At 41.0% G+C, this 23,815-nt stretch overlaps 2 protein-coding genes across 4 annotated transcripts; one reads left to right on the forward strand and one right to left on the reverse strand.

The window, feature by feature from the left end:
- The first annotated feature begins 12,848 nt into the window (after positions 1-12,848).
- Positions 12,849-16,809, forward strand: LOC131893020 (6-phosphofructo-2-kinase/fructose-2,6-bisphosphatase 4-like). Of its 2 annotated transcripts, XM_059242929.1 has the most exons (4): positions 12,849-12,991; positions 15,250-15,499; positions 15,568-15,794; positions 16,020-16,809. In XM_059242929.1, exons 1-4 carry the CDS (start codon positions 12,975-12,977, stop codon positions 16,396-16,398), a joined length of 873 nt encoding a protein of 290 aa, XP_059098912.1. In that variant the 5' UTR covers positions 12,849-12,974; the 3' UTR covers positions 16,399-16,809. The 2 variants fall into 2 exon arrangements, with proteins under 2 accessions (XP_059098912.1, XP_059098914.1); XM_059242931.1 differs by lacking the exon at positions 12,849-12,991 and having other exon boundaries at positions 14,936-15,499.
- On the reverse strand, positions 16,147-23,713 carry LOC131893015 (uncharacterized). 2 transcript variants are annotated; one of them, XM_059242924.1, is made up of 6 exons: positions 23,554-23,713; positions 19,804-23,459; positions 19,456-19,663; positions 18,995-19,390; positions 18,718-18,932; positions 16,147-17,105 (listed from the first exon to the last, which is right to left on the reverse strand). In XM_059242924.1, exons 2-6 carry the CDS (start codon positions 23,455-23,457, stop codon positions 16,836-16,838), a joined length of 4,743 nt encoding a protein of 1,580 aa, XP_059098907.1. In that variant the 5' UTR covers positions 23,458-23,459; positions 23,554-23,713; the 3' UTR covers positions 16,147-16,835. The 2 variants fall into 2 exon arrangements, with proteins under 2 accessions (XP_059098907.1, XP_059098906.1); XM_059242923.1 differs by having other exon boundaries at positions 19,804-23,706.
- Positions 23,714-23,815: the final 102 nt, after the last annotated feature.

Consider the following 23,815-nt stretch of genomic DNA (forward strand, 5'->3'; position numbering starts at 1 on the left):
AGGAGAAAAACAGTTTTCTAAAGGACTGCATTTAGGATACAGCTATTATTTGCTAGATGTTATAAGAAATCGCCGCAGCTTGGAAAACAAAAGATCTTCTACTCTCAAAGGCGATTTCTTGGTAATCCAGTTGGGAGGGGGTCAGGTCAGCTTTGGCCAAAAGTTGTTCTCAATGTCATCATTAGTTGCGGTAGTGTCCATTTCAACGAATTGATCAAACTTTGTTGACGTCTTGTTTTGATAAAAGTGCGAAGTTTTCTTTTCAAATAGGTGTCAATCTGTCAAACAAAAGAATAGGACAAAGTAAGCCGAGAAGTTCGAAATAACGGTTAAGTCTTGAAACGGAATCAAACGTCGACAATATTATATTAGCCATCGGTAACAATACCTAACTGATCGTCCGAGATTTAGAGTCAACGCATATTCTTCTTTGACTTGCTGTGACAACATATTGGCAATTTGTTGCTTGTGCCTTAGTTAATTTGAGGAGAAAAATAAACAGAAATGAACATTCGGTTTAAAGGTATCATACATTCAATTATTTGATACAATATTATTTCTGCACTTTATTGTAACATTTATTTTATGAATGCCCACCTACTTAATCCTTTTTGAGGGGTTTGTTTTTTCACGGGCTTTTCTAACTGCTACAAGGATTGTAAACCATAGAACTATTGAAACGAAAGATTATATTTCGTCTATTACCACTTCAACTTTATATAACTTTATACTCAAGAATTTGAGTTGGTAGACACAGCTGGCCCTTGAATGAGCAAGAAATTGTCCAAATCTAACTTGAAGGTGGCTACTGGAGAAATGCCTACGTTTTCCCGACGAATATTCGAGTGGAGCAAATTGTCTAATGATGGAGTCCGAGAAAGAAGAGTTAGACTTCATTGTTTTACTAGCTAGTATTGTCAAGGGCGTGAAGGCTCACATTAAGCCTCTATGGTCACAGGTAAATATTTGGAAAACTTTGGTTCCTTCTATTTATATTTCTTAAATGCATAGGTTTATTTCATTCATGGGCTAATATTGTCCAAAACGTTGGCAACTCACCAGAAAGTGTGCGTCAAAATGCGATAATACGAGCGTGCTTTGCTTACAATGATACGAATTCAAGCTCTTGAACCGATTGCGGATAAAATTAAGGGTAATCATGTGCCCAAAGACAAGTGTAAGACACGAATGGAGAGACAAGGGTTATTGCGTAAGACTAAAATAATTCAATTTTTTGGCGATCCTTCTCTATCGTTTAAAAAACGCATGGAAAAGATCTGAACCGCTCCAAAAGTGGACAAGAGCTTCAATATCGGTCACAAGCAACCAGCTGAATTCCTTTCAAAAAGTTTGGAGCTCTGATTTTTTAAAGCTCACCTGATCCATTAAATAGATTGGAGAACAAACAAGTTGAGGTATGAGGCTATGGAGAGGCCTTAAACGTATCCATTAATTGAGTCAAGACAAATATTGGCACTCTAATGGTTACTTTTTGAAATCAGGATGCTAATGGCATATAAGAACAGTAAGGCATTATCCTGATAATAAGGTACTCTGTATTCTTTAAACACAAAGTTCCTTTGAATGACCTTTTGGTCAACATCATCAAACACAACTCATTGATATTGGAGGTAAAAATATTCAGCATGCCTCATCCATGGGGATTTTGAGGTAGCCCTCCAAAATGATAAAGCGCAAAGTTCCAGAAATATGGACTGAAAAAGAAATTCCCGCCAAATCNAAATATGGACTGAAAAAGAAATTCCCGCCAAATCGGTCTGCTCTTGTTCATAGCAATTCTGAGCCACTTTTAGAATTAAAGTAATAAAATAAGAAATGTCGATCTTTTCAATTAAAGACTGGTGGTAACATTGCTCATTTCAAAGTTACGTTGCCAAAAGCTTATGTGGCTGACCAAGTGCAGGCCCAAAATTCGAATTTTATGTGGTGTTTATTAGTAACATATAACTTTGAAAATATCTCCTGAGTTCCCTAAGCATAATTTTGAGGCTAAATTTGGCCAAGTTGATCTATTCAACAAGATCTTGAGGTCGCATGACGTGCTTATTTGCAGTAAAGTGAGTGGTCCACATCTACAAAAGTCCATGGATAAGGTCAATCAATATATCCAGTTGGAACTAGAAGAAGCTTTTCAAACGTCTGGTTGGGTATAGTCTTGGATGATTTAAGTTTGGAGAAAGTATCATGATGTTTACTCTATCAATTGTTCTGTCACAACTTCAAACTGCTTTGTTCAATTTGGCTCCAACCAGTTCAGCAGGTTCGCAACTTGTTGCACAGGTCCAAAGATGATTTACCAGGAACATCAAAGATGTGAGAGACCTCTCATATTGGGAGACTTGAAAGGTTGGGACTGTAAAGCGTTCAATGAAGATACAAAAGATATTTGTTTGATACATCTTCAATTGTATTCATGAGGTTTGCCCCAACCCAGGTTTTAGGATTACTTGTAATGACCGTGGAGGATTAATGTGCATTTTGGGAGCACTTCCAAGTCCTCAAGAATCCAGGTTAGTTTGAATAACGCAGTCCTCCTCTCTTTTTACCCGGACTCCTTCATTGTTCAATTTACTTCCCCCAAATATTCATCGGCAATATGTGGGAGTCAACACAGTGCCATTGTTTGCGGTCAGATTAGGCTTTTTGACCAAGTTTAAGCTGTAGACCAAAACAAACAAGAATCGTGATTTTTTTTTAATTTGGAAGTGGTGGAGGCTTCGTTCTTAGTAAGGGCAAGGAGGTCAACAAAAAGCGAGATAACTCCCAAGTTTAGAAGCTTAGCCTCTCTGGCCCCTTTCCACTTGTTCTCGAGTAAGCACGAAAATAGTTGAACTGAATAGCCGCCGCTTGTTGTATCATACGCGGGGATTTTTTTGTCCTCTGCAGCCCCCCAAAACAAGGTCATTGCAGTACACAAGTACACAAATGGACTTGGAACTCATGCAAGTTTTGCCATGTGACTCGGAGTACAACAGATTGGAATGAATCTCGTGTGCATTCAAACGTGTTGTTAACGTGCTACCGACTTTCAAATCGTGAATGCCTAACGTTTACTGGGCATCATCAAAATCACGTGGCATGCCTGATGCGTACTGTTTCATCTGTTTTGATGGTTTAATCTGTGAATTTATTCTTAGGTCTCAGTTGTTCTTGTGGAAAGAATAAAAAGCCTTCCTTAGAACCATTTTTGATTATTACTCCTTCGTGTGTTTAAGAATACTTCTCTCTCGTAAACCCATCTGAAGAGACGTCAATTGAAGCTTGGCTCACTGTCCTGAATTGAAGGAAAATTCCCTCAAAAGTCAAAGCTGACGTGACTGAATAGACTCAAAATGGAGACAATGCCAGCTCTAACCCGCACTTTGCATGGATGAATTCAATACCTATTTCAAAATGCCATCCGGTTTGTGCAAGCAACATTTTTGACCTTTCATAGCAATACGGTGACAAAATTGCACCAAAAAATCATATCTTATTTTGCAACACAAATTAGCCGAACGAAACTGACCATACGTACTCGAATTCATACGATCGAACATTGATTCTTAAGGCCTGGAATAATTTTGTTTACTCAATTGGACGTTTTAAACTGCTGACTCTAGAGATTAAATGTGAAGATCGTTGCCTGGTTGAATTCGGAAAGTTTCATCTGCACAGGTTCGAAATGTAAAGGCTTTAAAATATGTTCATTGCCTCTTGTTAGAATAAGCAATGTCTTTATCGTTTATTGTTTCTAAATACCACAGGCACCAGAAATTTGATCCTCAAATTTGAGAATACAATCAATCCATACTATCTTGATATCTCCTATAGCCAGGTTTTTTCTACTTACTTTTACAATGATTTAGAGTCACATATCTCAAGCACCATTCTTATTCCAAAACCACCTAGAGATGTATCTTCCTTCTAATTTTCTGCGAATAATTTACATAGCTTGTCTGTGGCGAAAGGAAAACAGATGCAAGAGCACATAAAACAAACAAAACATGTTTTCCATGTAACCATCAGGGTTTCAGAACTGGAAAAATCATTGTGGTCTCACTGCCACATTCATCCTGCAATGAAATGAAGTGGGCAACAGTTATGCAATATCTTCATAATACTTCAACGTGAGCAAGCATATTATGCAGTCTTCTTCTGACCATCATGGTTTGTAGCATACGCTAACTTGTTCATTCTTGGGAGTAAGCACTTGTTCGAAATCAGATAAACGATCATGTCTTCTTTCAAGTGTCACTCTGCGGTAATTCTTCAGGAGTGGACCTCATCAAAAGACATGAAACGTGTAAAAGAATCTAGCAAAAATATCCAAAAGACCATCATTTTCATATGATCCTCAGAATCTCTGTGACCTGATTGGCCTAGTTTCTTCGAAGCAATTGGTCAACTTCAAGGTAATTTTTTTAAACGTGTTACACAGAGAGTAAAATAAACCATTTGGAACTATTTCAGCTTGTGCTTGTAAAATGGCATACTTTTTACGGAAAATGAATTAAGCCTAAAACAGAAATAAGCAACTAAAAGAAAAGAGTAACACAGGACAAGCGAGTACACAAATAAGTGTGTGCGGCATATCAAACAAATGAGTAAGCGTAGCAAAATAGCAAATTGGCGCACAAGAAATATGAAGCGGGACACACATAGCAACGCATAAGAGGGGTTATGGAACCTAAAAAATTGGAATAGGTGCACCGAAATGATGACGTGGCACATCACAAAAAGATAAAAGAGCAGAAGTTTCGCTTCAAGAGGCATGGAATCATGAAGTTAGCCCGGAAAAACACTATTCTTGTGGATATGTCTATTTTTTCATATTCTCACTACATTTGGTTTATCAAGTGACCAATAATGTGAAAAGTTAGCCGTGGTCTCCTGATGAAGACGACAATTGAAAACAGTCATTTTTCAGCGTACAATGCATAACAGGAAACCGAAATTGTTGTTTCTTTCATTCGGATTGACAAAATTAACGCTTCGGGGTTGAAATGGTCGTTATCCTTCTGACAAAAACTGAGATGTGAAAAAGTGCGTACAAGTGAAGCAAAAAATCATCTTCACTCAAATTCGTATTGGTGTTTATTGGCGTCGTTTTAAAACGAACATATTTTCTAATGACCCATAAGCAAAAACAAGCAGAGCCATTAGCAACGCAATCAAGTTATTTTGAAACTTGACTTACTTGGAATACGAATAAATCGAAAAGAGGAAGGCTTTTATACATTGGGATTTTTCTCATTTTTGTCAATCCGAATGAAAGAAACAACAATTGCGGTTTCCTGTTATGCATTGTACGCTGAAAAATGACTGTTTTCAATTGTCGTCTTTATCAGGAGACCGCGGCTAACTTTTCACATTATTGACCACTTGATAAAGCAAATGTAGTGAGAATATGAAAAAATAGACATATCCACAAGAATAGTGTTTTTCCGGGCTAACTTTATGATTCCATGCCTCTTGAAGCGAAGCTTCTGCTGAAGATAGGTATTTGTCTTTTAGATTAAGTTTTGTGCAAGTGCACGGGTAATCTCTTCAAGATAAACTGTTTCCATCAGGTGCAGCTCTACCTCAAGTTGTCCTCATTCATTGCAATCAAATAATGTTGCAGGTGGTTCACCTCCTTATCCGAAAAAGTACGAAAAATACGCTTCTAACATTTACTGAATTTTCATCGTTCAAAAAACGCAAATCTGATTTGTGGTCGTCGACAGAGCTACTCATCCATCAAAAAAAAGTTGGTTATAGTTTGTGAACCTTCTCATTTTTCAAGTCTCAAATTGCTGTGCAGAGCTCGACAGAGTATCAATTTTTGATTCGAGCTCCAACTCGTCTGGAATTGGTCAAATGTCAAGGGGGCAGTGTCGTTACGAAAATGATGCCTCCATTATTTAATTCGAAGATGCATTAATTACCCTTGAACTCCATGTTACATCATTTATCTCGATCCCGTTGGCAGTCAAACTCAACTAGGCTCGATTCATTGTAGCAAAACTTGGTTTTGTTCAAGTCAAAGTTCAACTTGCAATTAAATCAAAAATTTCCATCATTCCCCAAAATCAGCCATAAACTCTTCATAAACCTTAAATGATGCAATTTCCAGACGGCTGGCATCCTCACTTCTCTTGGAATAATTCTCAATAACTACCTTGGTCTGGATTATTGCCCAGGATATTGGAAACCAAATCAGTTGACCACAAATGTGCCCTTTTTTCAACATAACGCAATTTACGCAACACAATTATGACATTTAAAGTTCTTTGTCCACCTTCTTCTTTCTTTCCCTTTGGCTGCTTTGATTGATTCGATCGTCTTTGTTCTTTTTTGCACCTGCTCAAAGACAAAAAAGAGGGAGATAAATGAAAGTCGCCATATCCTATTTGTAATCTGAACAAGAAGTTAAAACATCAGCCCCATCCCCTCAAAGCTATACCAATAAATCGTATGAATGAGCACATTCACATTTGAAAAAAACTCGAAAACAGGATTATGAAGCGGAAACCGGTAACAATTTGCTTTTAATTTAGATAGGGAAGAGAAACTTGTCCACAATGATTGAGCGAAATCGACCGAGCTCGAATGAATTGCCAATTTGAATATCTTGGAAGGACAATGACCACGTGGTTTGGTGATTAAGGGTGACAATATCAATCGTGAAATTGATTCCCAACTTTTCCCCGCTCCGAAACTTTTGACGTGACAGTGGCCTATTGAATCCAATCAAGAAGGACTGTTGTCATGTACTACGACAAGGAATTGACTCACTCATCAGATACATCATAGCAACATAGAAGTGACCCTTATTGTTCAGTCTGCATCTGGTTACTAAAACTAGAGCTAGCTTTGTGGAATGGGAATGCTTTGGAAGCGTCTCATGCCTCCCATTGTCCCTGAATATCCGCTAGATGGCTCAGGGTACTCATGCACATGAGCAAACACAAATAGGACTTTGGTAGTCCTCAGAAATGCCAAACTGGAAACAAGAGGTCAACGACAGATCCGATTTTGCACCATCGTAGATATGGACGAGCCCGAAAGTCGAGCATTGCTCCAAATAAAGATATAAAATAATACAATAATAAAATACAGCTACAATGACATTCCAAAATCATTCAAGTCCATGTCGACTTCAATTTTCCAAAACTCATTTCAGGTTTGGCTTTGGTGGCCTGAAACGTTGGAAGTTGCAACTAGACTGATTTTTTTCAAAAAGTTATATTACGAAAATTCGATTTTTATCTTGGTTTTGTATTTAACGACAAGAATAGATTTCCAGCAATAGGTTTAATGTGCATTTTGAGGGCACCTTCAAGCCCTCGAGAATCCAGGCTAGTTCGAACAATGAAGTCCACATCTCCTCTTTCTCGATCTCCTTCATTGTTTAATTTGGTTCCTTCTAATGTTCGTAGGGAATACGTAGGCCTTGTTGATCCGGTTGCATCTTTTCAGTCAGACTTGGACAAATTTTTAGATAGCATTCCAGATCAACCCCACATTCAAGGACTAGCTCGGTCTGCCAACTCAAACTCATTGGTAGACCAAATATCATATAAAGATTGATAGAAAATAAATAGACGAATTATAACCTTTCATTTTCATAGTACTGGGGATAACATTCCCTGTAGCGGTTAGAAAAGCCCATTAAAACCAAACCGTAGTTCAAACTAGCCTGGATTCTCGAGGGCTCGAATATGTTCCCAAAATGCAGGTTAAGCCTCAATGCTTTCTGGCTTCAATTGACCCTAAAACCTGGATTGTGACAAAGCCCATGAATGCTCTTGAAAACGTACAGTATCGAGTATCTTTCGTACCATCTCTGAACGCTGCAATCCCAACCTTTTTAGTTTCTCCCAATACGAGAGCTCTCTCATTCCTGTGATGTTCTTGTTCGAGCTTTTGCAAATCTGCTGAACTCATTGAAGCCCTATTGGGCGAGGCATATTCAAGATGTGTCTGGCGAATCGACTTGTACATAATCAGCATCGTGACACTATCTCTGCATCGGGACTTAAACGTCCGATAGATCCAATGACATTTGAAAAACCTTGCCAACTTTCAGCTGGATATGCTCATCGAACTTTCCATTAACTTGGGGGACTACACCTAAATCTTTCATGGCCGAGACTTGCTGCATTCTCTTACCTTCATCATCTACTAGTGGAGAATCTAACGGGGTCAACCCAAAGTTCTTGAGCGGAACGTCATTCCATTCAAAGCCATATCAATCTTTGCAAACCAATACAAATGTCTAAACTCGATGGGATCAATGGGGTCTATTTAACTTAAGGCTGTTATTGATGTTAAGTAATGCTAGCGTTCCAGTTGGTCTGGCTTACTTATTCCAGTGGAATAGGGGATGCCAAGTAAAGGAAATTCACGGAAAAATGTGGTCCGGCACCCTGATTTTGGGCATTTTGCAGAGAGAGAACTAGGACAAACATTACAGTCAACTCGCACCATTCACCCATTGAATTTTCAATAATCGAATGATTTTGAGCGAGTTGTGTTACAAAACCCTACTAAATGAGCATGTTTGGTGTTAATCAGTGAATGCACTATCAAATTGGCTCAATACCACAATGCTAATTGCCTAGACAAGCATGTAAAATGGAAAAAATGTCAAAACCCAATGCATGCGCAGTGCGGTTTGGCTGGGCATGTTGTCTATGATTTTACTCCATGGAATAACGTCAGTTGTCCATGAACGCGTTTACTTGACTAGCCCTATAGGTGGGTGGTCACCTTGAGTTACAACGCGACAGCGCCCGTAAACTAGTGAAGCGCCAAATTTGAATATAATATTCGGCCCGGGATCATGCCTTTAACCTTTATACTCAGATTGGCAAGCCTAAAAGTATTTTTGATAAATTTTTTGACTATCGCTTTTTTTCTCATGCAAACCCAGCATAGTCCCCTCTTCAGCCAAAATTTCAGAAATTCGACCTAGCCTACTATCTATGATGACTTCATGGCCTCACCTATAGATGCTTTAATCCAGGGTCCCTCTCCTCGCCTGTGATCAGTGGTTCCAGATGCAGCGGTTCTCCGAGGTCGGTGGCGGGGAAAATATTTTTGGGGGTGGTGGCGGAATAGACCTCAAAAACAGAGGGATTTGGCGGAATTGTGACTTCCGAAAAGATATAATCCGGCGGATATTTGCCTCGCAAATGGTAGGAATCTGTGGACCAAATCTTTGAAAAACAGATATTGTATGCTCTTGGAGACCCAAGAAGTGCCAGCATTTGTTATTGCCATTCAATTTAGTTATTGTACCTGAAGTACAAAATTTTAAACCGAAGTTTCACAAGGCCCAAGGTTGGAAAATTTTCAATGCATCTGGGATATGTCGTAATTGAATGAAAAGATTAGCATTTTTCACACTGAATAAAGTTTGAAGTATTTTGAGACACCTTTCTCAAGTAAGAATTGTTTGGACCTCGTATCCTTAATAGGAACCACTCTTGTAGAACCAAGCATTTAATATATTGACATAAGTATAGAGAAGTGTAAGGGTTTGGGATTCCATACTAGTGCGCCCTCTGGTTCTACCATGAAGGAAGTGTCACCGCAATTCTTACTGATGACAAAAAGTTGGTATTAAAATATTTTTTCTTACTTTCTGCATATTTTTGTCGTTTGCTACGTACTGTCGCATTTAGCAAATCAATGTTGGACTTTCATGGTTCAAAATAACTGTCGAACGATGTCCTAATATGGCGAACAAATTTGTCAATGGAAATTTGGAAGCACTGGATGTGCTAAAATCATGGTAGTTCTTGCCCCGATTGTGGCGCAGCCTGACTAGTTCACACTGCTGAAATCCAATCCGGTAATTTACATGTCTCTATAGCAATCATGCCTAGGGTCATTGCAGAGTTGCAATGGACCCTTGATTATAATACTCATGGGACTTCATTTCATAACTTCATTGCCTTCACATTTCGTGTTGATGATCTCAGTAACATATAACAAGAGATCAGAAAACGTCATTATATGATCTGTGGATTACTCCTTACACTACATGTAAAGTTAGGCTCTTACAAAGTTTGCAAGCCTATCAAAAATACAGACAATTGGGAGAATTCAAGCTAATTCTGAAATTGTCAAGGTCAGCCTGTGAGACAATTTTTCATGTGGTTTCAGTTCTGCCATTGCAAAAAATAATATCTTACTTGATCTCAAAACTAACTAGCAACTTAACATTGCATACATGTATTAAACTGTCTTTTTTCAGACACGCCTACTGAACAAATTAGGTGCTGCTTTTTGGGAAAGATGGAGGTAATATTCCTAAGGTGGAAAATTGCAGAAAGTGTTAAAAATTCTCGAGAGAAGACACTTTTAACACAACATTTTACAAATTTATTAGAATGATATGAAGCATGAAACCACCAAGCTTTATAGCTCATAGAGAAGGCCATATCGAAATTCTCCCACATCTGATCACAATTTCAAAATATGAGCCAAACAGATGAAAGCATGCACTTGGCCTTTGGCCTGCTCTTCTCTTTGGGAGCGGAAGCTGTAGCGGCATAGGAACCTCCCTCAAAGAACGGCTCGGCCGACGATGATGATGACAAAACATTGGTGAAGAAGCACAACAAGCCGTGGTTCAACTCGTTCTTCCTTGATTCCAAGAGGAAGAATGTAGAGCAATAAAACGAAGGCATTGTCAGAAGTAAAAGCTTCAATGGGCGAACCTGTGGTCATTCCCGAGAGTGAGCTAATAATTAATGTTGGTTGTAACAACGAAGCGGGAATATCCCTCAATCGGGACACGCATCATTCCGATGGCAGGACGAGCGAGAGAGCTGCCATCTGACTGCATAACAAACAAACAACAATTATCATTTAGATACTTGACCCCTACACTTCGTCCCTCCTATTAATAAAAAGTTTTAATAACCTTTTTGATGGGCAATTTTTCTTAATGAAATTCATAAAATTGATGTGGAGATACCTGAAGATCAAATCGTCAGAAGGAGGAAGTGTTGCACATATTTCAATATTAAAAACAACTGACTTTTTCGCCTTCTGTGTAGATCCCGGAATTTTTTATCAAAATATGTTCTATACATATTTGGAGATTGGACTGTCATTGAACTAGAGTAAGCGTCAAACAAAAAATCGTTTCCCAAAAATGTGCAATTGAAAGTATCTAAATTTTGAACTAAAAAGCATATCTACACGCTCAAATTTGATTATTTGATTTCAAGATCTCCGCCCATGAATTGCTACAATTCTCTTGACATAAGATTCAACAGTATGCAGCATTGAATTTGAGATGAAGGGGCCCCTGTAAGTTTTTTTAACGTACTTCAGTCTGTTAATTGCCGAAAACGAATGTCTTCCTTAAAAACTTCAAAGAAACTGTTTGAACATAGGCAAGACAAATCTGCAATTAAATGTGGGAGTCAGATTGTTACACTTCAACTATTAACGAACGGCTATAGCAATTAGCAATATAGCAATTTTTGACGATTTCCTTACCGCTACATAATCCTTAGCATTTCAGGACTCTAAAATAACATGAAATTTACTTACTAATTGATCTACCCATTTTTTAAGTCTTTATTGCGAGAATGTCTCATTGGATCCGTTATTTACAGTATTTGTGCTATCATCTATTAAGTCTTGTCCCATTCTGGGTTCAAGGAGCGCCATTCGAGGCAAGGGTCCACAAGAAAAGGAGAGGGGGTAGACCTGGGATCGAACCCATGAACCCGAGTTTAACTCGGTCGCGCATTAACCAACTCCGCTAGCTCTTAAATACTGGGTTGATCTGGAACTTTGGTCAAAAATCTGTCCAAATCTGACTTAAATCCTGTAAGCCAATGTACTTCAATTACTTTTGGTGAAAAGTATACTTCGTTTAATTGTGTGTGTATCTTCAATCCGATTGAGGACATCGAAGCCCTAATTGAAGTGGCACAAGATCTTCAAGAAATCTCTCAACTACCAAAGTAATCAGATTCGATCAATTACCACACCACAACAAAAACATCTCTAACCAATCTCTTTGTCAAACGTTGATCCGAGAAACTGAAACGCTCAGTCAGCTCTAGGAAGTTATCTCTGATGGTTTGTATGACCAAAGGCGCGCAATGCCGTTCAGGGGTTCCATGCAAACTTTCGACCCGGGCCTCAAATTTAGGCCCAAATAGAGAAACCGTATGTTAGTGCGAGCGAAGTTTATGTAATCGACTGGAAGCTTCCATTCCAAAAGTACGCGTTGGATTCACAATACGAACGAGACGTTGACGTGTTGCTATGAAATTTTACCTCGTGAGCCCAAAACGTGTTTGCTTCGGCAGTTCATTACATTTTCTTTTGTGATCCGTTGGGATAGGTTCCAAGAAGACCTTGACAATCGATCCTTCCCCAAGAGAGTCCACATGATCCAATTCTATCTAATCCAGAAAAACATTCCCACATTGCAATACTGAGCGATAAAAAATGCGCGAGTAGAAATTGCTGATTAATGCCAGTGTGCGTCTCATCTTCATTTCACTGTGTATCAGCGTTTCCGTTCATTGAAAACCCGACCTTGAGTTGAACATTTGTTCTCAGTAAATCTGCGTGGCGGTGCGTCAGGCCTTTGAGTAGGCCTATTCCTGGATTATACTACTACAACTACACAAAAAGAGCACTGAACGATTGGGTGAGTGCGTTCCGTACACACTGTGTAATAGTACTGCATCTCACTCAAGACAAGGCTAACAAGCGACTCTCCCCCTTGAGACCAAGGATTGGACCTTCGCTGTAGTCGGAAGACTGGGAAGAAAGCCACTCTGATGGGGCAAACGGGACCGTTAAAAGGCTCACGTGCAAGACGCGTCGCTGGAATTGGCCTTTGGCTCAGGCAGTACGGGGAGGACTATTGTACTGGGATAGAAATAGTAAAGACGAGAAATTGCGTCTATCTTTGTAGTAAAACTGAGATTGTCCATGTTGGAAGGATGTGCTTCTTGCACAGGTAAGAATAAAGACTAAACTGGGTGTTTTACTATCGATTGGGTTTGGATTTGAGGCTTTGGATAGTGCGTAATAGGAAGATTGGGGTTGTTTATGGTAAATAAGCAAGAAGTGGCCGGGTTCCAAGTGTCTCGTTACAAACTTAGCGTCGCGGAATGATCCTTGAAAGTTAGTTTGTTAAACGATGTTATAACTGGCTCTCCATTCAAATTATCAACGAAAATTGGAACCAATGGTGTTTCGTGGCTTTTAAAGATATAGCCGATTTAGGTCTTTCCCAAACGGCTTTAGTTTGTTGAGAGTTATTGCCTGTGAATGAATGCTTCATTAGTTTACATTTCGTTTTAATCAAAGAAATTCAAGGTTGTAAGAGGAAAAAAAATCTAAAGGTCACAGCTACAGATTGCCTTGAGAATTGGCCAATTTAAAAAAAATCTGCCCGTCCTTGAAATTTCATTCCATTAACATGCAGAAAAGCTATTGCGATGTATTGCATTTGTACAGAGCCCGTTCTTCTAGGGATAAAATCTGTAAAAAGACAAATGAAAATGAAACCAGATCGTTGATAAAATGAAATAAGGTTTTCTGAAGTTCTAAAAGGTCAAGTATTTTTAAGTCTGACGGTAAACAAGGACGACATTGCAATTTTGAACACCACTTTGACTTGATACCTCAACTGACTCATTAGGTAGTGTTTTGTTGAGGCAATACCGTTTTTGTTGCCATCCGTCATTTAGTATTGTACTATCATACTGAATTTTAGGTCAAAGTTTGCTTTCCCTTGCCCAAGGATCAATGGTGTTATCTGGCAATTCCGGTCACTCGTTGGAAGTTGGAACTTTCTTTTCATTTGCCAACAACTTTCTCAAAACAGGTGTAGAAATTTGGAAAACTATGTATGCCTAATGTATATATGGAACGTTCAACCGGAAAATGTAGGATCAGATGGCAAAATGTTTGGTGCGGCCTTTTTTGAGTTGTTGACGACGAATTGAATTTAGAAATGATTATGTATTGCTCAATTGGGCATGTTTATCGTTCAATTTTAATGAGTAGAAATTCTCCAAAGCGTTCCATGGTTTTATTTTGTCGTTTGGTAGCCAACAAGCCCAATCAAAACTTCATGGAGCGCGGCAATAAAAAAATCATGGCCACACACCGTAGCTAAATATAGCTTGGGATTTTAGTTTTCCTCCTTGAACGTTTAATATTCTGATTTCAATCATGCAAGGAAATAAATTTCCTAATTTTTGTGGCGGATCAAAAAATGAGTAACTTGTTATTAAAATAGGCTCCCGTATGTTGATACACTCGTCAGTTCAAGAACAAAGGCCCTACTAATTTGTTCAATTTGATGCCAATGGTTTAAAGAACTTCTCAAAGTAATAAAAACATCCAATTCATTGGACAGATTGTGGCAATAAATTGAATTTCATGAAGCTAAATACTCATCCGAGTCACAGAATACTCAAGGAAAATGCAGCCAGACTTCCAACGTTCTCTATAAAAATACCGGAACATGTCTCGATGACCCTTTAGTTAGGATCAGAACATCTGATCTACTTCGTTCCTGTTCCAGTTGCCAAGAAAGAACGAAGCAATAGTACTTTCCCGAAACTCAATAGTACAAGTGGTACCCTAACAATACACCCCGATTATAAAAAGCAATACATCCCTGGGCCATTGAAAAGCCCCCCCCCCCTTCCCTTCCGAATACACAATTGCATAATGACGTCGTCACAGCCAACGCATCTGGACATTCGGGTCCGTAAAATATCATTAAAATCGGCCTGCCAGTTATTTGAGCCTCAACATCCGACTTTTGCAGAGCGTTTTACGCATTATCCAGCCAGACAGATTTGGGAAGTGGGGAGAGAGAGGGAGAGAGAGTGTCACAGAAGCGCCCTCAGATGGAGAACCCCGGACTGTTTTGGCAGGGAGAGAGCTGAACGGTGTGCAGGGGTATATAATGTTTCGGGACCGCCTCCCGGTTCATTCAGTTTGAGTTCAACACTTTTGGGGAGTGTTTCAACAATCTGCAACCTTAAGCCACTGTTTAGTCAGGACGCAAACACCCGATCTCGGGATAACGAACTGTGCACGTTTATTGTGAGAAAAGCATCTTCCACAACAACAACCTCTTGTTGACGAGTCCTCTTGTCTACCAAGGACACGAAGCACAATCGAAACATACCAAACTAGGCCGCTTTTGAATGGGATCAGCATGAGTCCTTATGAAAGATATTCGTCTTCCAACAGTACGGTTCCCGTAGTGGACAACAGAAATTCCAATGTGGCCCTTCAGGACACGGATGAGATCTTCCAGCTGCCATTGGGTGTCCCTTTGATTGACACGCCCAACGGACGCGTGCTGTACATAACCAGACATGGGGAGAGTATGTACAACTTGGAGAACAGAATCGGAGGCAATCCATCCTTGTCCAATCGTGGCCAGCAATACGCGCAAAAGCTTGGCCAATACGTGAATAAGAATCTCAAATTTGACAAGGTGAGTCTCCAAATTGGATGGGCCTTGGAAGTGATGGAAACTTTGAGGTGGGAATAATCTTATTCTAGGTCTGGACGAGCGAATTGTCGAGAACCTTGGAGACCTCAGCGCACATCAAAGATATTGAGAAGAAACGGATAATGAAACCCGAGCTGAATGAGATCATGTCGGGGATCTTTGATGATCTTTCATATGAAGAGTTTAAAGACCAGAGCCCTATCGAGTACAAAGAGAGGGAACTCAACAAACTCACCTACCGTTATCCAGAAGGGGAATCTTACTTGGACGTCTGCAGGTGAGACTGAGACTACGTGCATGTGGTCATCCCACCTTGCATGACAAGATAAACGTGCTGACATGTTCAATTATTGGGATAACTTGATTGCCCTATCGGAAAGACCGCACCAAGTTTGGAAAAGGTGCATAGGTACCAGACCTACTAATGAGTTGGTTGGTAATGTACTGCCAAATGTGGCCCCAACGTATGAGCCAATTGACCAAAGCCGTTGTTCCCTTTCAGTCGGATTGAGCCGGTCATGTCTGAAATGGACACTGGAGAGAATCTGTTGGTCATCTGCCATCAAGCCGTGATCCGCTGCATCTTAGCTCGCCTCCAAAGGACGCCAGCCATCGAAATTCCTTACATCAAGGTTCCGCTCCATTCCTTGTTGAAGATTACTTACCTGAACGGGCAAAATACGGTGGAGGTCATCCCGCTCAATGTGGCCTGTGTAAGTACCTACCGGCCCAAGACGGATCCGACCCTCTTGAGCGGTCTGGGCGACTCCAAACTCGAGTTGAAGGCCCTCACCAAAGTGTCCTCCGAGTTGAAGAAGACCAGCCTTGAAAGTCCGAAGATCAACACGAATAAGCTAAAAGCTGATGAGCGCGAACATTAGTTGGAGCCCGCGTAACCTCGCATCGCCTTCGCTTGACGCATGCTTTTGTATACTATACCTTCTTATGAGCCATTGTCATCCCTTTGAATGAAAAATGATTTGAGAATGACATGGAGCGATACATTCACCCTTACAATCCTTTTTTACATAGCATTCCTATATTTAGAGGTTCACACCTGAACGCAATAGAACTTCATTCAGTCACAAGAGTAAGCCAGACGAATTTGTTGAGCATTGAGAATCATATTGCCTCATATCTCTCATTCTCCTGAGTATTTTCAAGTTGCTTTACTTCTTGTGTACAAAATAAATATTGCATTACTCTGATCTTTGCTTTCAAAGATTGTCACAGTATCCAGTTTACAATCCTTGTCAAGGATTTTGAACAATAAATAAAGATATTAATCCGAACACATCTACGTATATATTTATCTCACTTATTTAGGCTCCAAGCTAGACAATTGCTCCTTCAATTTTTGAATGGTCTCGAGGGTTTGCAATTCATTCGAGTCCTTCTTGGCTTTCTTACTTTGAGACACCAAAACCATTAAGGCTTCCATACAGGCCTCTCCGCCAAAACTGTCTTTCATTTGTTTCAGTAAAGCAGCTTGGGCCAAGGTTTCTTTATCCAAAGCGATTTCTGTTCCATCAGGTAAAGGTAGACTGACTTCTTGAACGGATTCCTTTGGAGGGAGTCGCCCCTCGACCTGAAAGGTGATAGATAACAATTTTTCAAAGCAACCATTAAGCCTAGTAAAGTCAATCGATAAGATTAAATGGCTCAAAAGGTCCAAAAATTACACTTCCAACTTCTTCCTCGTTATCATTCTAGTATGACCATCATTTGAAGCCTAACAAATTTCTTAGGAGAGTTTAAGAATAACATAGCTAGTTTGTCGATGCACTTATGTAATGGAGTTTTTGACAATTGTAAAGCTTTGTATTGTGGAGCCCTCTTTGAAGTTGTCTGTGTCAAGTATTTTCTAGCGGCCTCAAACAGGAAGCCTTTTGGGTTTGGGGAATGGATGGCGCTATCGCCAATTGAATCTTTTCTTGAGATACCTTGGAGCTCGGACTACCTAGTACATTCCCCTTATTGTTCAAGTCACCCGTAGCAAAGGAGCCAAATCAGCAGGGAAACTCGACAGCTGCTTCAGAAACTCTACACAGTCGCACCCATAAAGGAATTCAGATCATCGTTGAAAACAAAATCGTGTGGGTCAGGTGATTTCAAACAGGTTCCTCTCAATGCCCAGGGCAAGAACCTCCTTAACCGAGTTCAAGAAGTATATTTTTTCTACCCTCGCTCAATGCAGGAAAAACAATTTGGACCTAGAAGACATGCAATCCCAAAACATGTTCTCATCTTCTTGGGTTGACATGTATTTAAGTCTGAATTAGTATATTTAAGGAGAAAAGTGGCGCTCTTGACAGAAAACAAACTCGCTTCAAACAAAAATAAACGAGTTTTTAAAGCCTAATCCAAACCAAACAAGAGGCTTCTAATAAAAATCGTCAGAACTCTGTAATTAGATTAAGTTGCATTCATTTTTTTGTCGATCACATGGTCATGGCGTACATTGGCGAAGAGCGTTATCTCGTGTTTCTTTTCAGAAATTGCGACTTTAGTGGACAAAGATAACCTTGAGAAGAAGAAGACTTGTCTGTTAAGCACACCCAATCACGTCGAATAAAAGAGACTCCAGAGACAGAGCACAATCGAGACACTCGCCATTGAAGGAATGTATCCACAAACTTTCCAATGTTAGCCTGTCTGGATCACAGAATGTGAAAAATATAGCGTGATCTGATCTTGCCATGGCACCATAATGGCGTTTTAATTGCCCGCCTGAGTCTTTAGAACATACGACCGCCTGAATTATTTTAGAGCTAGACACATTCAAAATGGAACGTGACATTTGTACCCCATTCAGAGTACAAAGTATGCTTCTGATCAAGTTAAAAGCGGTTTGAGTACACGGCGTAGACTCATCCAAACCGATATCAACACTTTTACGATGCATTTGAGAATAACTTGATCGACAGCATGGCCTCATTTCGCCCACGAAAATATTTGCAAATTGTCAACAATAAATTTGAACATCATAAATGTCTGTCCACAATTTTAAGGGCAAACGATCAACAAGAAACAGGTACACCATAACTTTGAAGACTGATCATTAATTTGACTTCACTCCTATTCTTTCAACAAAGCAAAAAGGATCAACCACCGGAACACATGTTTACAATAACTACTTCTACCTACTCTACGCTACTTTGAAGATAGCAACAGTTCTCCAAATGCAATTTTGTACTTACCAACGCCCTAAATGTTTTTTCATCCATGCCTTTGGCTTTGACGAAGCTCCATAGCATTGTATCCATCGTAGATGTTATAGTTAGCCTTGAGGTAGAACCTTGATAACTTGGGCGATCACCTTCAGACCCAATCCACCCTAAACTGGCTCTTGGCAATGAGGAGTTGTCATTGTGATGCAGCAACGCAGGCGAATATTCCAATGAAACATGCTCCTCTGAAATGGGAAGAAATAAATCAACGCCATGAACTAGAAGAAATCGCACACTAACTACCCACCTCTCTCTAAGATATAACCCAAATCGGCTTTCCCCAACCAATGGCCATAAATGTAAAAATCTTCGCGCCAAATTTCCACTTTGAGTGGTGAATAGTCCCCAACATTCACGTCCACTTCAACCGAAGTGATTCCTTGCCCTGGCAAATTATTGAGCTTTTGAATTTTCCCGCCAAATGTTTGCGCGGGAAAAGGCAGATAAGGGCGAGGAACGGTGCGACCGCGCGCAACACTCGTGAAGAACGAAAAATCCATAAGTGATTCCTTGAGGTAGGTGGCAAATTGCTCTTGTTCCTCAGCATGTTGTTCATTGTTCGGATTTGGTGCCTTGAACCCGATCCATAGGGCATCCACGCAAAACGAGTTGTACCGCTTTACTTGGATGAACACTTTCTCATCTGCAACTCAATGAAAGATGTCATATTCATCGAAAATCAAAAGACGTTTTACCTTTTACTCTTACTTGGTTTGATTATATACGATAGGTCTGCATTGGCCAAGGAATGACCGAATGCATGGCATTGTTCCCGGTCAAACTCCACTCTTTGGCCAGCAAATGGCCCTGCATCAATAACAGCTACACCGGCAATAACGGAGTTGAACAAATCCGTAGGCTTGTGCAGTTGAACAATGCGCCCTGGGAAATTTCTTTCTTCATGATTGTAAGAGGCCTGTAAAGTAAGTATACTCAACATTAACAAAAATATCCCTTTCAATGCCATTGCTCTCGACAATCAAAAACGATGTATTCTTCGGAAGAAGCGAAAGAATGGAAGTAAAAAAAATACGAGGGGAAATGGTTGGAAAGTACCTCTTCAGCTCTTAGTTTCTGAGCCAACATCTCGCCGCGACCTCTCGTGTTGACCTGGACAGCCAAAGCGACCCAGAATGCACACGAATAAACGTATGGTGGCTGTATGGACCCGGGGTTCAAATTAACAATCACGTCCGCCGTGACTGGATCACCAGGGACTAGATGCTCGTCCAAGCTGTTATTGGACTGGATTTTGGCTCCGTTGAGATACAATCTTGATCGATGGAAGTAGACTCTTCTTTGCTCGAGGTCCAACCCTAAAGATTCGTCTAACAAGATTACCCCTCCCGCGGGAAGATGGAGCTCTTCCACGATGCCTGGCCATCCTCGGTGATTGGTCTCTTTTTCTGACGGTAGTTGACTGTTCAGGGTGGTTGACGTATTCAGGAATTGACACGAGATTTCCTCCTCCTCGTCTGAACCAACTTTTAGTGAGTACGGGTCCACATCCTTGGTGAGATTCCAGACCAGATTGGCCCTATATCTAAGAGAATCAGTGGTTCCTGTGAATAACGGTAATTCTCTTACATATTCGGTCATCTCTAAGTAATCCACCGAGTGGCATTGTGTGGCCAAAAGGTCCCCCAAAGCGATTTTGGTCAGTAGAGAGTCGTCTTGGCTTAGGCGTTTGTTGGACTCGAAAAAAGTTGACACGTCGAAGAAAATATCACCCATCTTTGGGTGCCGAAGGACGCCCCATTTCGCGAACAATTTGATCACAATCCCGCGCATAACTCGGTTCTTCTGGTTGATCAACGATATCGTAGTATCTTCGTCACTGGGTTTCTTGTCTTCCCACACAAGGGGTGTGTAATACTCGATATTCTCTGAGGTGAGGTTGCGGACTTCTTCTACCTCGTCTAGAGTCATTTTTCGAGCATCCATCTTCAACTTGGCACCTTGATGAAGGAATGCCTTGATGGTTTGCGGCCAGGTATGAAAGTTATTGTTCTTTATGAGATAACCCAAGGACTTCTTTCCATTAACATACATCTGACCAGGGACCAATTTGGCAAACTGAAAAGAGAACCCAGTGAAAAAAGAAATCACGACGATTTTGTTGTGAACTGAATGAATCTGAGCTTCCACAGAAGATACGTAATCAGGATCGGAACGCAATTCGGGAGTGGGAGGTCCCACTGGCTTTTGTGAGGTGAGACTAGAGTCGTTCTTCAACCTCTGGGCGAGTCCCATGCTGGCACGAACGTTTTCAATGATTGAAGTCAAAGTCGAGGAATCTGGAGTGGCTCCAAAAGCTCCCAAGCTGCTACTGGGAGGTAAGACTCCAATTGGTAACTCATTGCGAGAGGTTCCCGAAGTAAGCGTGGATGAGGTAACTGATGAGGTAGGGATAGATGAAGGCTTTACATCTGTTGGGTAGTTCCGAAAGTAAAGAGAGAACCGTTTTCGATAGGCTTCGGAGTCTTCCAAGGACCCGGCATGGAAAGTCACCCGTAATTGGCTTCCTTTGTAGGTGATGGAATTCACTTCTTTGATGCACTTCAGCGCCTTGCCTTCATTTGAGATCAACTCCAAAGTGGCCGATTGCCCATCGGCATTCCCCACACAGTAACCTATCTCACCAAAAGGTGAAAATATGTCCTTCATATCACTGACGAATGCTTTGGGAATAACTTGCGAGGAAATGAAAAATGTCCTAGCTCTCTTTTCAGGGTCTAATTCAAATCTAGACAGATCCTCCCGAGACACTTCTTCATTTGAATTCTTCTTCACATTTAGATGGCTTTCAATCACTTCTGATTTGACTTTTCCCAATCTTGGTCTTGGGGCACGCGATTCTTGAGACTGTAATACATCCTTGGTTCGATCACAATGGGAGTACTTGTCGTGATTAGCCGGTTGTTTACTCTTCTTGGAGAGCATGACGGGCTTCTTGTTAAACTGCACTCTAATGTTGTTATCCATCCAAAGATTCCAATCCAAGTTCTTGATTGCTTCTTCGGCTTTCTCTTTTTCACATTCGATGGCAACGATGGCATAAGAGGGGGAAATGGTTACTTTCAAGACGTTACCATACATCTCAAGTAATCGTTCGACATCGGAAACTTCGACTTCATTGAACAAGTTTCCAATATAGAGCTCTTGAACGGGACCCTTGTGCTCCAAGATGTTTTCATCGGCTTGAACGTCGCATTTCTGGAGCTTTTCAAAAGGGTCGTCCGTCACTGTGACAGTTCTTTTGACATTTTTGCTCGAACCCAGCTTTATCTTGATACCCGACCCCTTGGTTCCAATGTCTTTGGTTCCTTGATCGGCAGTCTTTCGAGACAAAAATTGACGTAAATCGTTGGACTCTTTGGGTGTCTTTGATCGCGATCGGTTTCTACCAATGGGTGATTTGGATCTTATCTTACCAAGGGGTTGCCAGGTTTTGGAGGTGGACTGGATCGGGGATCGGGATCGGGAGGAACGGGACAATAATTGCAGCCGTTCATTTAAGTCACTGAGATCCGGGGAGCGCGATCGCTTTCTTCGTTGAAGCCCTTTTTTAGAATCTGGTGATTGACGACGGCCAAGTTTTTTTAATTCGGGGGATCGCGCTTTTCCACCGAAATGTCGATCCTCTGGCGACAAAGGCGTAGAATTTAACCGTCGAGGATTTGACCGATCTGGTTGACCAAATTTTCGTAGCGCTGGTTGGCCAAACCTTCGACCCTCCGGGGATCGAGACGGTTGACCAAACCTTCTACCTTCCGGAGATCGAGATGGTTGACCAAATCTTCGACCTTCCGGAGACCGAGATGGTTGACCAAATCTACGCTCTTCCGGAGATATAGATGGCTGCCCAAATTTCTGACCCTCTGAAGATCGTGAAGGGCGTCCAAATCGTCTTCCCTCTGGAGATTGGGAGCGTTGGCCAAATCTTCGACCTTGTGGCGATCGTGATGTTTGACCAAATCTTCCACCCTCCGGAGATCGCGACGGTTGTCCAAACCGTCTTCCCTCTGGTGATTGTGAAGGTTGGCCAAATCTTCGACCTTGTGGCGATCGTGATGTTTGACCAAATCTTCGACCCTCCGGAGATCGCGACGGCTGGCCAAATTTTCTTCCCTCTGGAGATCGTGATGGCTGGCCAAAGCGGCGTTGCTTTCGAGCTCGCTTCCCAAATTGCCTCCCATTGGGCGATCGAGATCTTCTTGCCTGTCGTTTAACTCTTAGACCTGGAGATCGAGATGAAGATCGACCAAAACGTTGTAGTCCTCGATTTGGCGGTAAACGCTCGCCAAATCGCTGATTTTGGGGAGGCGATTGCGATCTACCTACTCCAAAGTGCTGAGGGTCTGGTGGTCCAGGGGGCTCGGAACCCCGTCCAAGAGCATGCTTTTCTTGGGCTGGATCGTCCGTGTACTGAACTGTCGTTCCTCGTGCCTGAAGATAATCTACCAACTCCTGACTGTAGTCCACATGAAGAGCTACACCATCCATGATGAATCCGTTGAGCCGATGAATGGCTCTTTCGGCATCACGAGCTTGACTGAACTTGACAAATCCATAATCCGAAAGAATCGTCACTTCAAGGACCTGTCCAAAACGACTAAACACGGTCCTTAGGTCGCACACTTGAATGCTCGGCGCAATGTGACCCACGTAGACGGGGAAAATATCCTCTTTTGGGCTTTGCTGGCTCATGACTTAAAGGTAAAAACAAGGTAAAAAAGGATAAAGGTACATGTTTTATTAATCGATAGAGAATCAAGTGAGTCTAAAGTCGCCAGAAATATTTACCAACAGATTCTGACGCTTCTTGTCAAGAGTTTGATCAACAATGTTGTCGACTGGCAATCACGTTTAAGATCGATTATTCTGATTTTAAGTACAGAAATGTTTTGTGCTTATTAGCACCATGCTACAGAAAAACCCTCGTCTGTATGTTGATTTTCTTGTTGTTTCCTTACATTTTTAGTCAGCGTGACTAAAACAAAGAAATTTGGCACTGTTGAGCTATTTCTTTCAGAAAAATCTCGTAATTAGGTACACCAATGAAACA

This window comes from Tigriopus californicus, chromosome 2, assembly GCF_007210705.1.
Source record: "Tigriopus californicus strain San Diego chromosome 2, Tcal_SD_v2.1, whole genome shotgun sequence".
NCBI lineage: Eukaryota > Metazoa > Arthropoda > Copepoda > Harpacticoida > Harpacticidae > Tigriopus > Tigriopus californicus.

Excerpts from the sequence above, each read along its gene's own strand:
- LOC131893020 (XM_059242931.1), top strand. The coding sequence starts at position 15,215 with ATGAGTCCTTATGAAAGATATTCGTCTTCCAACAGTACGGTTCCCGTA. Across the intron at positions 15,500-15,567 it reads AGAATCTCAAATTTGACAAG|GTCTGGACGAGCGAATTGTC; the intron begins GTGAGTCTCCAA and ends ATCTTATTCTAG. Across the intron at positions 15,795-16,019 it reads TCTTACTTGGACGTCTGCAG|TCGGATTGAGCCGGTCATGT; the intron begins GTGAGACTGAGA and ends GTTCCCTTTCAG.
- LOC131893015 (XM_059242924.1), bottom strand. The coding sequence starts at position 23,457 with ATGAGCCAGCAAAGCCCAAAAGAGGATATTTTCCCCGTCTACGTGGGT. Across the intron at positions 19,391-19,455 it reads ATCGTATATAATCAAACCAA|ATGAGAAAGTGTTCATCCAA; the intron begins GTAAGAGTAAAA and ends ATTGAGTTGCAG. Across the intron at positions 17,106-18,717 it reads AAAAAACATTTAGGGCGTTG|GTCGAGGGGCGACTCCCTCC; the intron begins GTAAGTACAAAA and ends ATCACCTTTCAG.